The 14,124-nt window shown below is 43.7% G+C and overlaps 1 protein-coding gene across 5 annotated transcripts in view; it reads left to right on the forward strand.

Annotated features, from left to right (window-relative positions):
• Positions 1–14,124, forward strand: part of FAXC (failed axon connections homolog, metaxin like GST domain containing) — a 73,610-nt gene that overhangs the window by 49,481 nt on the left and 10,005 nt on the right. For all 5 annotated transcript variants that reach the window (XR_004926235.2, XM_036121028.2, XM_036121029.2 and 2 more), the window contains one exon: positions 6,867–6,983. Coding sequence is in view for 4 of the 5 variants with exons in the window: in XM_036121028.2 (XP_035976921.1) it covers positions 6,867–6,983 (117 nt within the window). In the remaining variant the exon portion in view is untranslated. The remainder of the gene's footprint in view (positions 1–6,866; positions 6,984–14,124) is intronic.

The raw sequence follows: 14,124 nt of genomic DNA on the forward strand, positions 1-14,124 counted from the left end.
AGTAGGATGAGCACCCAGCATGTTTGACTGAAGTAGAGCATTCATGCTAGCTAGACCTTGGCTCATCCTGCCTGGGATTGGGGCAAGTTAGCAACTGTCTGCTCTCACGCATCTTCCCCAAGGAGAGAAGGCTGAGAGCCAGGCAGCAGGCAAACAGCCTAGGACCAGGAGTACTTTCTTAGTTGTGCTGTTATATGGTCCCACCCTCTAAGTGGGACTTTTAAGACCTATTACTGCTCTCTTCTTTTCTCCTTTTCCCTTAGTTCCTCTGCTCACCAAGCCTGGCTTGCTCGAACTCTACAGCTTGTTCTCTCAGTTTGGCCTGAATCTTCAGGCTTGGATTCTGATCATTCTTCTCAGACTCCATGTTGATTTAGTTCTCCCTGGACAACTGTGTGGCTTTGCTTTCCATATTCACCCTTCCCCCTCCTCTCCCAGCCATCACCTCAGTCAATCCTTAGTGGGGGTGAGGAAGCTGGCCAACATGCTCCGTCTTCTTCCAGATACTGTCATCTGTGTTGTGTCCTGGTGTCTCCTGGTCAGCTCTGTGTTGCTGTCCATGACAAGAGAAGTGGAAGATAATGTGGCAAGAGCCAGCTCAGGCTTGGAGGTCAGGATAAGCAGCCTTGGATTAACGGGGTCACTTAAGATTTTGACCAGTGATCTTGTAAAATCCAATCACAGCTCAAGTCTGAGGTACAAAGAGCGAATATCCTTTAGGGCTCCGGAACATTTTTGTTATCCTTGACTTAGCACTCAATCTGTGGTCATCCTTGGTGCCTCAGTGGTTATTGCATCTGCATCATGGCTTTTTCCATGGAGAAGAGCTGCCCACACCACCCAAGAGAGGTAGGATCAGATTCTAGGAACACCCAGGACCAGCTAGTATTCCCTAGCCCTTGGTGGAGCCAACTCTTATTGCCCCTGCCATGGGCTCTTCTCCATGGCCCCTCTCCCCTGGCTGTTTGGTCACTGTCCTTGCATGTCCTCACTGGTGTCTGCTCCCTAATGGCCACTTGAAGATCCAGGCATGGAGTTCTGTGAAATCACCGTGGGCACCCGAAGTCACCCTGCCTTCATTGGCTGGATGTACTCCACACCCTCTTGTGATGTGGGCTCGCCCTCACAGTCAGGAGGGCTCTGCACCCTCACGGAGGTTTTCCAGATGCTTGGAAGCTGGCCTCTGGTGGAGCATCCCTCAGGGAGTCTGATATCCCTCACCTCCCAGGGTTTCTGATATTTTCAACCTTCATTTGTGCTCACCAGTGGTTCTGGTCCACGTTCCCAACCTGGAGGCTGGCAGGGAGTCACAGGTGCTCAGGTAGCTCTGAGCTGCTTCTGTCCCTCCCTACAGAAGCCAGTGGGGATAGTTTACCTACTGAAAATGAAGCTTGAGTTGCCTCATCCTCCAAGCCTGTTCCTTCAGTGCCCTTCAGAAATGCCCTTAGTATTTTGTTTTTGCAACGTCTGGCTGCAAGATCTGGAACCACTCGTTGAAAGCTGGGAGTCCTGCAGTCTTGAGACCTTAGCCCGGCCTCTTTGTCTCTAAGCAGAGTCCAATCTAAATTCAATTTCCCTCTTAAAATTACTTCCTGCCAATGTCCAAAAGGCCAAAGCTAGAACAATTTGAGCGATAAAAATATATAACGAAAGTACTGGATTATAAGCCATAGAATAAAATAAGTATTGATGAATACATACTTACATAAATAAATAATTGAATACATTAGTAAATGGGGGATGTAGGGAAAAGTAGGATTCTAATCAATACATGTAGAAGGAGTGAGAAAAATAGAAAATCCTGACGAGGCAAACATCATAGTAATAATTGTTTCAGAAAACATCTACCAGTGGATGCTGAAATCAGTGGGCCAGAGTTTGCAGGGAAACATGATATTTATACAGTTTCAAAAGATCTCACCCAAGATTATTAGTTGCAAAGGAAAAGTAGTACCACTACAGCGAAGAGCCCTCATGGGCGCCACCTTTACCACATAGTCAAGGTTAATATCACCAGTGATAAGACACATGGACATTATGGACCCTCTGAGAGGGTGCCCTGAGAAGGTATATTAGTCAGGTTTCCTAAGAGAAACAGACCAATAGAATGTATGTAAATATAGTATATTCGGGATGTATATATTTAGTATAAAAATGTATAAGGAATTGGCTCCTGCAGTCACAGAGGCTGATGTGTTGCAAGATCTGCAGGGTGAGTCCGCACACTGGAGACCCAGGAGAGCTGAGGGTGTGGGTCTAGTCTAAAGGCTCAACACCCAGGAAGAGCTGATGTTTCAGCTTGAGTCCAAGGGCAGGAAAAAACCCATGTTCCCCTTTGAAGGCAGAAGGAATTCTCCCTTACTCTCTGGAGAGTCAGCTCCCCCCACCTTTTTTTAAGGCCTTCAACTAATTGGATGAGGCCCACCCACACCAGAGACGGTAATCTGCAATACTTAGTCTGCCACTTAAATGTTAACCTCATCCAAAGCACCTTCACAAAAACACCCAGAATTATGTTTGGCCTAATAACTTAGCACTCCGTGGCCAGTCACATGGACACATAAAATTAGCCATCACAGAAGGTGACATTATGACTTCCATGGTATTCTTGCCAAAAATGCATGACCTGATCTAATCATAAAAAGCCTTAGGCAAACTCAAATTGATGAACGTCGTACAAAATAACTGACCAGTATTCTTTAAAAGTGTCAGGGTTATGCAAGACAAGGAGAGACTGAGGAATTTTCAGATTGGAGGAGAGAGTAAGGATACATGACACCTACAAGCAATGTGGGATCCTAGCTTGGATCCTGCAACACAAAAGGGCATTAGTTGAAAAACTAATAAAATGTGAATAAAATATGAGAACTAATAAAAATAGTGCAGTTAATAGTATTGTATTAATGTTCATTTCTTAGTTTGTTCCATGGACTGTGATCGTGTAAGATGTTGATATTGGCAGAAGCCGACTGAGGGGTATACGGGAGCTCTGCTATTTTTGCAACTTTTCTGTAAGTCTAAGATCCTTTCAAAATAAAATTTTTAAAAAGCTTCCTGCCATTTGGTCCTTGAGGACTTTTCGATAACAGTATATTTTGATGTTCTTTAAATTTATCACTGTTGTGTGTGTAGACACTTGTGATTTTGTATCTACCATTCAACGTTTTCCACAAATGCTAAATTCCATCAGTTTTTTTGGAAGCACCTTTCAAAAGCCCTAGACTTCTTTTCTTTTCTTTCTTTCTTTCTTTTTTTTCTGTATTCCGTACTTCTTCCTCTCTAAAGCATTGTTTTTGGTAAATGATCACAGCTCAACCCTTCAGGTGGTGTTTATCTCTGAGATGATGACCCAAGCCTATTACACAGAGCAAGGAGCCTGAGGTTGGAGGTCGGAAGACCTGGGAGCCAGCCTTCTTAGTCCGGTTCTATTACTAACTAAATCCATGAATTTTCAGTGTTAATGTTCTGATGCCAAATGGGAAATTCGGGTTGAATACTGTATGCATAGTTGATGTATGTATTCAAATGGTTACTTTTTTTTTTTAAGGATTTTATTCATTTATTTGTCAGAGAGCGCACAAGCAGGGAGAGGGGCAGAGGGAGAAGCAGGCTCCCCACTGAGCAAGGAGCCCGATGCAGGACTCGATCCCAGGACCCTGAGATCATGACTTGAGCCGAAGGCAGCCCCTTAACTGAGCCACCCAGGTGTCCCCAAATGATTACATTTTTAATTATTTATTTTTTTTCTTTTTATCAAGGTCCCAGGTGCTCTATGTTTAGGTTCCCAAGTTTTTGTTTTGTTTTGTTTTGTTTTTTTATCCGTATGTATTTTTTCCTCTTGCCTCCAAAGTCTTTGGGTTCTACAAAGACTCAATTTACACACTTCATTCTGGCATTTCCCTTAGACAATCACTCTCCCTCTTTCTCTTTTTAAATCAAATTAAGGAGATCAACATTTTCTTTTTTTTGCTTCTGAGCAGGAAGCTCCTGCAGCTGTCCTCTGTCTTGTTTTTCTTCTCTCTGAAACAGTGTGCGTGGCCCTTCTCACAGTCCCTAAAACTGTCCCATGGCTTCTGCATTGTGGGCTTCCTTAGGTTTGGGCCTTGACTGGGCTGAGCCCTGGCACAGTCCTATAGGGATCACTGGCTGGCACGCCCCTCCTGCCCTCTCAGGATGGCACAAGAGCTCTGGGTCAGGGTCCCCCGGCCAACCTGCTTCACTAATGCCAGCCCTAAGGCCAAGGCATGGAGCCAGCAGGGTGCATTAAGAAATAATGGACACTTTTTTTTTTTAAGATTTTATTTATTTATTTGAGAGAGAGAGAGTGGTGGGGAGGAGCAGACAGGGAGGGAGAGGGGGAGAGAATCTTTTTTTTTTTAAAGATTTTATTTATTAGAGCATGCGTGCATGTCCATGAGTGGGGGAGGGGCAGAGGGAGAAGCGGACTCCCCGCTGAGCAGGGAGCCTGATGCAGGGCTCGATCCCAGGACCCTGAAATCATGACCTGAGTCGAAGGCAGATGCTTAAGGCGCCCCAGAGAGAGAGAATCTTGAGCAGACTCTGCACTCAGCACAGAGCCTGAGGCGGGGCTCAATCTCACGACCTTGAGATCATGACCTGAGCAGAAACCAAGAGTCAGACGCTTAACCAACTGAGCCATCCAGGCACCCCAAGAAAATAACTAACACTCTTGAGAACAAATGATTTACCCAGGTTTGCTTTTTTATTTTTGTCCAGGTATGGACCACTTGCTTGTCCTCACCAGAGTAGATAGATAGTTTGGTTACGTTCAGCATATTGTAGGGCATTCCTTGGTCCCTGTGGAATATAGAATATAAATGATTTTTTTTTAAAGATAATCTCCAGTTCCATTTGTTGTTGTTTTTTTGTTGTTTTCAACTTATTTTTAAAATTGAGATATAATTGACATGAAACATTATGTAAGTTTAAGGTGTACAAAATGTTGATTTGATACATTTCCATATGCTGGTACTGTGCTGTGTTGGTCTGTTAACTGGCATTCCCAACTCCAGCCATTTCTCCTAGCTTGTTTGTACGCAGTCATCAGATACTTAATTTTGTCCGCTTGCCACTCAAGAACAGTGAAATGGGTAGACATTTGTAGAGTACAGCCTTTAGAACCATGCCTGGTATGTAGTAAACATTGCATTAGAGTTTGCTTAATACAAATAAGAAATTATTCTTACTTTCAAAGAACTTACCATTTAGCTGAAAAGACAAAATGCACAAACAAGCAAAAACCAACCAGCACATAGCACAGTATGGAGACTGGGCTAGAAGAGGCAAGACCTCTCTGCTTGCTCTCCTTGAATCACCTCACTTATTCGCCTAAACAACCAGCAATTCCTCCCATTTTATGGTTCAAGAAATTGAGGTTAGTAGGCATAAAAGGCCTTATGGTTCTACAAGGTCCTATGTGTAATAGCGGCATTTGAACGCAGGGCTATCTCAACTGAGACTCCCTTACCACCAGATAGAATAGACAGAGAAAGCTTTGGAAGGAGGCTCGTGCTGGACCTCGAAGGATGGATAGAATTTACCAGATGAGAGAAGTGGGGAGCACATACAGGTTGTGGGGGGCAGGGAAAGGGGTGGGCGCAGCCTGGGCGAAGATGTGACCTTGGGAAGCATGAAGTGTGGGAATGGGAAGTGTCCCCCAGGTTTGCTAGAGTAAGGAAGGAGCGACAGAGAAAGCCGGAACATGGGTTGGAGGCAGAGCATAATGAGCCTTGAATTCCGAGTTTCGACTTTCTTTCCTAACCCATTTCATAGCCCATTGACGGTGTTCGTGGGAAGGGGAGTGACGTGGTGAAAAGAGCACTGTAGTGATTTAAGTCAGGTGGGATCCGGAATGGGCTGGAGAAACAGAGGGGCTGCTATCCTGAAAGCTAATGCTTGAGGTCCCGACATAGGGTGCTAAGTGCTTCATGTGCATGATGCCATTCATCCTCACGATAGCCCTGAGAAGTGAACACTGTTAATATCATCCTCATTTTCCGGATGGGCACACTGAGGCTCTGAGAGCTTAAGTACCGACCAGGCTCCCACACTGAGTAATGGTGTTGCCAGGACGTGAACCAGGTGGGCCCAGTTCCACCTGTGTTGCCTCTGTTTGCTACGGTGCCTGCCAGTGCCTCGGGAGATGGACTGGGGACAATGTGAATGGGTCAGAGGGGACGGTCCCGGTGATGAGGACTGAACTGGTTCAGTAGTGATGGAAAAGGAGAGATGGGGGCAGCAGTGCGACACATCGTTGTCCGTCAACCCGATTGCAGGGTGGGGCCTGTAGTTTCATAGTTTCTCTTCCTGTGGAAGCTGGTGTTCAGTGGTGAGGGCATTGCAGAGACCGTGGTGCAGCGTGGGAAACCTTACCACGTAGCCTAGACTTCTTGAGTTCTTCCTGAGGAAATGTTTTAATTTAATAAAATAAGTGCTGAGGTTGGTGTGCTTGGTGTGGGTTACTTTTGAGATGGGTTCAGCAAATTTCCAGGTGTTCTCAAGCATCTCAAGTTTTAATTACTAGAGTTTGAGACAAGGAGATGCCTTCAGAGGTCTGTGGGTGATCAGATTTCCCTTTTCCCCATGAACTCTCCTCCCTTACCTGCTTTTCTTGATATGTTCCCAGTTATTTCCCTGTTTGGCTATTATATGGGTTGATCCAACACAGAATTAATTTGTTTTCCTTTTGTTTCTATTTTTTTTAAGATAAAGGGGGTGCATGCGTTTTGACTCTGCAAAGCTTTTGACACACAGTTAAATGAACCTGTAGAGTGTGCTGAACGCCATGGTGACCACGTGGGGCAGTGCAGGCCAGCCCAGTGACCTCTCCACTCTGTCTGCTGCAGGTGATAAGAAGTACATCATGGGCCCCAAGCTTTCTACTCTCGACGCCACTGTCTTTGGACACTTGGCACAGGCGATGTGGACCTTACCTGGGACAAGACCTGAACGGCTGATCAAAGGCAAGCCCTACAAACCTCTTCGGGCTTTAGGAGTTGCTGTGGGGTGAAGGGTAGGGGTAACACAATGGAGAATTCTGGGTCAATACCTGTGAACTTGACTGTGCTTTATGGAGATACCAGGCTGTGGTGTCCAGGGCTGGGGTCAGTTTATTATGCTCAGGATGTGTAGGGGTTGAGGAAGACCGGGCTTCTCACCTGCCCTCTTGCCTAGACTGTGTCCTCAACAAAGTTGACACAAATTGTACTGTGTATTACACCAGCTCCTTACATGGTGGACTTAATACTTGTTGATACGGGGCTTAAATTCCACCTAGTTCCCTTGTTTTGTTGGTCTTCCTTAATTTCCTTGGGACATTGGTGCCAAGCCTCGCCACTTTCTGATCTATCTAGTTCGGCAGCAAACATGGTGGGCTACGGGGCTGATGGACACATTGCCCATCTAGATGCTGTTTTTGAGTCTGAACTGGTGTTACATATTTCACATGAAGGTATAAGTACATATGTTTCTATATCATTTGAATTCAAAATGTTCTTTTCTCCTATTCCAGTGGGTATCTGTAGATTATACATTGAGAGTGGTAAAGCTGGTAAGTTCCAGATTGTGAAAAATGGGGAAAGTGTCAACAAATGTTTTGTAAGTCTGATACTATGTAAAATATTATTATTAGTAATAGTAATTGTTGTATATTTTGGCCAAAGAAACATAATCTTGTATCTTTGTAGTATGATCTTGGCTGTAAGACCTGCCAGAGTTACATTATGGACTGGAGGGTAGAAGTGGGGATGAATGGGACCAGACGTAAAGGATGAATGAATATATGTGTGGGGTTGGAGGGAGTGGTAAGCCAAGAATAAAATTCATGTTGGCAAGGGGGCAAGGAAAGTAAGCTCAACGTGGGTCGATGTCAAGGGACCAGATCTTGGTGTGTGTGTATGTTGGTGGACAGACTGGCGGGGTGGGATGTACATGGAAGCTGGGCCTCTGGGAGAGGCTTCTCCTGTGTTGGTAGATGGGAACTGTTTGGAGTCATCTCCAATTTTTTTTAAAGATTTCGTCTATTTATTTGAGAGCGAGCAGAGTGAGAGAGAGAGAGCAGGAGCGGGGGGTGGGGGGGTAGGGGCAGAGGGAGAGGGAGAAGCAGACTTCCCGCTGAGCAGGGAGCTTGATGCGGGGCTCGATCCGAGGACCCTGGGATCATGACTTGAGCTGAAGGCAAACACTTAACCAAATGAGCCACCCAGGTGCCCCGAGTCATCTCCAATTTGAAGAAGTACCTAAGCAAGTGCCTGGGAGCTGGGGATATAGGGATCAAAGTCCAATATTTGGGTTTGGGAAAGGGAGTGACAGAGTTGACCAAGGTATTTGTGCCCCAGCTGAGAAGGCTGGGGGTGTAGATGAGATCACCAGTGAATAGCATATAGAATGTTTTTAATGTTGATGGATCAATGGTCGGAACCAAGCAAGGCAGAATCATACAAGAAACTGAGGCAGGTGAATACCACTCGTGTGGTGGCCACAGGTGGGTGGATAGGAAGGTTGGTGAAGGCTGTAGTTCTGTGTGTGCATATGTGTGTGTGTGTGTGTGTGTGTGTGATTCATGTGCATGCCCAGAAGCTCAGACCAGGCTAAGGACAGGAGGAATCATTCCCCAGATTCTCCTGTTGGTGGGGATGGGGCTTCAGATACATTACCAAACCTCGTTGGAATGGATCAGGCATTGACTGAAGGTCTTCCAGAACTTCAGCTGGGTGAAGCTAGGGATAGCATGGACTAATATTTAATTTCCTATGTGATCAGCATAGAGCTGTTCCTTGTCTTGCAATGTGTTGGAAGTTACCTAAATAGAACTTGTTATCCTATTGGTGATGTTTGTAGCATTTAAAATAGTTTCTCTTCATTTTAATCATCTAAAATATATTGGTTCCCTTTAGTTCATTTAGAGGTATGTTTTATATCTACACTCTATTCCTGTTTCTTCCTACTCCCTCCCTCCACTTCCCTAGCACACCACTCTTACACACCCATGAGCACACACACTGCCACATCTCCTCACCTACTTCTATACACATATACCCCAAACACACCCACTTGTACACATGCGCGCAAGCGCGCTAACACACACGGCTGACGTCATCTGTTATGAGTCAGAAGCATTTAGGTACCCATTATGAGTAGAACTATCAAATTCTATAGAATCCCTTCTTATAGGAATGAAGCATCTTTTGTTAAATTATTTATGACTTGGCCCTTTTCACTTTTACTTCCTGGAAGGACTCAAGACATTTAGTGTTCTTTTTAAAGAAATGGGTCAGCCTTTTTGGAGGATCAATTTTGAGTCCCACCCACACATTTGGGGGAATCCGACACCATCGTCTGCGAGGGACTTTGGCACATAGTTGCATGTACTTTGGTTCTCAAACAAGTTAGCAGCTTGCAGCTCTCCTTGGGGACTGGTGTAGCATGAATCGTTAAAGTCCACAGAGGGTCTCTAAATCTCATTTTGGTCATTGGTTGTATGCCCTTCCAAAGCTTCTGATTGTAGCTGCTAATAGGCAAACTACTACTCTGGTTTCTGCTTCTTTCTCCGCCTTTGCTCTTTCTATGGTGGAGACTTGCCCAAGAGGTAACGAGAGGAAGGAGAAGCAGAAACAACTAAGCACCTGTATGCTTTAGAACTGGCTCAAATCCAGGAGCGTGAATGCTTGGATCAGGCAGTTTTCTGCCTTAGCTTTGGAACAGCCAGAGCGCTGTTGGCCTGGCCACATGTGTAAGTGTGTGAGTGTGTATGTATAATATTAGCTTCTGGTTCTAGATATTAGTTACAATATCTAGCCACATAGTGTACCAGAGCCATCTAAAACAGTGAGAAATTTTCCTTAATTTAGGTGAGTAAGATGACAGATGTTGAATATTCAGCAGTTCTTAAAATATACTAAGTATGTGTTTGTGTATTATAGATGTAGATATATGAAATATTATTTCCTTGCTGGAGAAAATTTAGAAAATATAGAAAATTAAAAAATATAACTTGTGCCCCTTGTCACCCACAGAGAACTACTGTTAATATTGTGGTTTGTGTCCTCCTCTTTCATCAAGTACATGTATGTGTATATTTTTAAAAATTGGGATCATGATGTTGATACAGTTATAAACCTATAGTTTTAATTAACTTTGTGTCCTGGCCATTTCCCTTGTCATTAAATATGCCTTAAAACAACATATTTAGTAGTTGGATAATATCCTATCCTATGGCTACATTGTAATTGATGTGATTAATCTTCTTTTTCTGGACTTGTGGCTTGTTTCACATAATTTTTTAACTAATATTCTCTGGTGAATATTGTATAAAAATATATTCTTGCTTATTATCTCTAGTTATTTCCTTAAGCCAAATTTCTAGTTGGGGAATTTCTATCTCAAAAGGTCTAAGCTCTTGGTCTGTATGGCTAAATTGCTTTCTAGAAAGACTTATAGCAGGGCGTCTTCTCATGAGCAGTGTCTGAAAGCACCTCAAATTTTATTCCTCCGTTAGGATCTAATATTTATTTTGAAATTTTTGCCATTTTTCCAGTAAAAAAATCTCAGTGTTACTATCAGCAAGGTCGTCGAGTGACATTTGACATTTTGTTCAGAGAGTCCTTCTCAGAGAATTGCGCGTGGATCCGGGCCCTCTTTGGGATAGGCACGGAGAATGGCAGAGCCCAGAAAACCGGACCAGAAGCGCCCGACAGGCAGGAGTTGTGCCCTGCGTCCGCCCGCCAGGTGGCGCCACCGCAGAGCCGCACAACCTGATGCTCTTTTTCGGAATCTGTGACAACCACACCTTCTGTGTGCTTCTGGAAAACTTTATTCAGGAGCCCTTTTACCAACAGTTATTTATTGCTCTTGGATGTCTTTTCTTGCTTATTATCTGATTGATTGATAACTTTTTCCACCTTTCAATCAAGTGCTGGATATCCTTGAGAAACAGTTGAGTCTATCCCCACCCCTGCACTTACCGTTCTCCATCTGGAATGTTCAGGAAGAGGTGGCTGTGGGGCATTCGGGGCTCGGGGAGGGGCTGGCTCAGGTGACTTTTGTGGGTATTTGTATTTTGCGATCTCTGAGTCAGTACCCTTTAGCTTCAGGAGATGAGGGGAAGGTGGTGTCCTCATCACACCATTCAAGTTTGTTTCAAACTTTTCTGGAAGAGGACATGCTCCATGCCCTCCCTGCCTGTGACAGAATGCTAAAGAGAGCGAGCACGGGCATGGCCAGCACCTCACACAGGTCTGCAGCAGGGAGGTGCCGAGTAAATGCCTGCAGATCAGATGAGTTCGTGTGGGTGCCGGCCCCATGTATTCCAAAAACTTGCTGGTTAATGACCGAGGCCTGGGCAGGGGGAGCTGGGACATGCTGGCAGGCTCCCCCCTCGCTTCTCCCTCCCTCTCATTCCTGCTGTGCACGATTGGCAGCTGGGAGAAATTGAGCCCTGGGTTCTGGGCCTGGTTGACAATGTGTTCAGTGTCAAGTTGTACACAATATTTTTGAATATTAGAGAAATTGCAGTGATACAGGAAAATAAAATGAGTCACTTTTTTTTCAAAGAGCGGCGGGGGATATTTCCATTTGGAGAAACTGAGAAAAGCTCTTTATTCTTTTTGGGAGTGACCTCTGGGTCGAGGACCATTTGGCTTTCTGATAAATAGCCTCTCAAGCTGTCTGAGCATATCACTTATCACTCATTAGTATTTCACTAATGTACTTTATTGGAACTTTAAATTTAAAAATACATGATTGTCAAAATAAGTTGAATTATACAGGAATATTTTAAAAGATTTATGACTTCCCCCTCATCCATGTCCAATATCCACCCCCATGGAATAACCAATATTAAGAATTTGGAATGAATCTTTCTGTGCCTTTCTTTTTCATGTGCAAATTTACATAGACGTATATAGTAGTTTTGGTTTGTTTTTATTATTTTTAAACTAAACAGTGGAATTGCATTATACACATTACTTTATAACTCCCTTTTTTCACTTACTAGAATATCATGCCTTTTTAACAGCTGCAAAATATATAGAATTGATACACCATAATTTCTTCAGTCAATCCCTACTGATGGACATTCAGGCCATTTTCATCTTTCTTTTCTTCTTTATTTTTTACTGACACAATGCTCTTGACATCCAAATACATATATCTTTACATACTGGTGCTTTTATTTTAGTAGAATAGAGAAATAAAAGTGGAGTTCTGAGCCAACAGTTAGAATTTCAACAGATGACATTGGATTACTTTCCAAAAAAGGTTATAGCAATTTATAATTCCACCAGACATGTAGTTACAATGCCTGACCCTCCACATTGGATGTTATCAGACTTTAATTTTTACCAGTTTGATGTATGAAGTTGTAATCTGATTATTGAGTACACTTTGAAAAAAATGCAGTTTTTCTATTATTTCACAAGGTTCACACCTTCAACATAAGCATTTATGTTAACACAGGCATATCTCTCTCTCTCACACACATACACACACACACACACACACACACACACACACACACACAGAGCCTGTTTCTAGTGCCAACTTTTTTCTATTCTTTTGGCTGGTAGCACGGTGAGTGGGTCAGGGACAGAAGGGATTGGCAAAGCCAGACAGGGTAGAACTCAACCAGAAAATTTCGTTCTTTATTCCACTGTTTTTATCAGTGGCAGGATATGAGGATGGGTATGTGGGCTCCCAGTTTTTGCTTATGAAAAGCAATCCCTTTCTGGACTGCATAATAGAATGATCACTTCTTCTTGACTACTCATTATCTTTGAGGGGCAGCACCTGTCTCCTCATAATTCTTGAGATCCTGAAAAGAATTACAGAACAATCTTCTGTGACAGGGAGTATGCAGCTATTAATTCCCAAGCCAGGCTGTCGGCTCATCAGTAGAGAGAGAGAGAGAGATTAGATTTGTGGTGAAGGGCATGGAGTCTGGAGACTGTGGGTGTTTGAATCCTGGCTCTGCCACTTTCTAGCTATGTGACCTTAGGCAAGTTAATTAACCTCTCGGTTGCTTCAGTGTTCCCATGACAGATGGGGATAATAATAGTTCCTGCCTCATAGGATTGTTGCAAGGACTAATTCAACAGACGAATAAAGCACTTCAAACAGTGCCTGGTACACAGTAAGGACTATATGCATGTTTGCTGTTATTATTATTATTAATTTTTATTGCACGCTGAAGGGGTATTCATGTCACACAGGACGAAGGCAGGGCAGCTCTCCTGGAAGAAAAGTGAGGAAACAGGCAGTAGAAAAAACAGCCACAGAAGAAGTGGCTAGAACCATATATGGTGTAGATCCTGTGGATACTGTGAATAGATTCTGACTTTCTAGCTGCTTGCTAACCAGCTCATAGCGAATGGTCTTGATTGAGGCAAATGCAGCTGCCCCAGACCCTGCTGTGAAGTGACCATAATCCCCCCCACGCCCCTGGCCAAACTTTGCAGCTGCCTCCACAGCTTTGTCCAAGTCTGGGTTACCTGGGACTGGCAGCAATACCTGGTGAGGGGTTTCCTGACTGCTTCCCTGCGGGAGAATCTAAGCGAAGGCTTTGTCTGCATCATTTCAAGGAGCGCGGGTGTTGGCTCCTCGGCTTCTGGCTCCTGGGCGCGTATGTACGTACAGTCCTTGAGTAGGGGGCAACCAGAGTGGACGCTTGCACAGGGTGAGTGGAACTGTTATGATCTCAGGCAACTGAAAATGGTGACCTGGAACCAACATTAATCCACCGGTTTCTAGGGTCCATGGAGTAGAGGGATTTGCTTCTTTATGTTTTATAGGGAACAGGTTTATTGAAGCAGAGCAGCAATCAAGTTTTGAAAAATTTTCATGGGAAAATGTATATAATAATGTTATGCAAAGTAACAGGAAGTAGTAATAATGACAATAAATAGAAAATATGCTGAAATAAATTACACCAAAATGTTAATTGTGATGACCTTGGGTTGATGAGATTTATAGGTGCCTTTTGTTTTCTTCCTTATCTAAATGGTATACATTTTTATATACAGACTTCTAATTTTCCAAAATGAGAATGTATTATATTCTTTTTTTTTTTTTTAAGATTTTATTTATTTATTCATGAGAGACAGAGAGAGA

The sequence above is a fragment of the Halichoerus grypus genome, chromosome 9 (assembly GCF_964656455.1).
Source record: "Halichoerus grypus chromosome 9, mHalGry1.hap1.1, whole genome shotgun sequence".
Lineage (NCBI taxonomy): Eukaryota > Metazoa > Chordata > Mammalia > Carnivora > Phocidae > Halichoerus > Halichoerus grypus.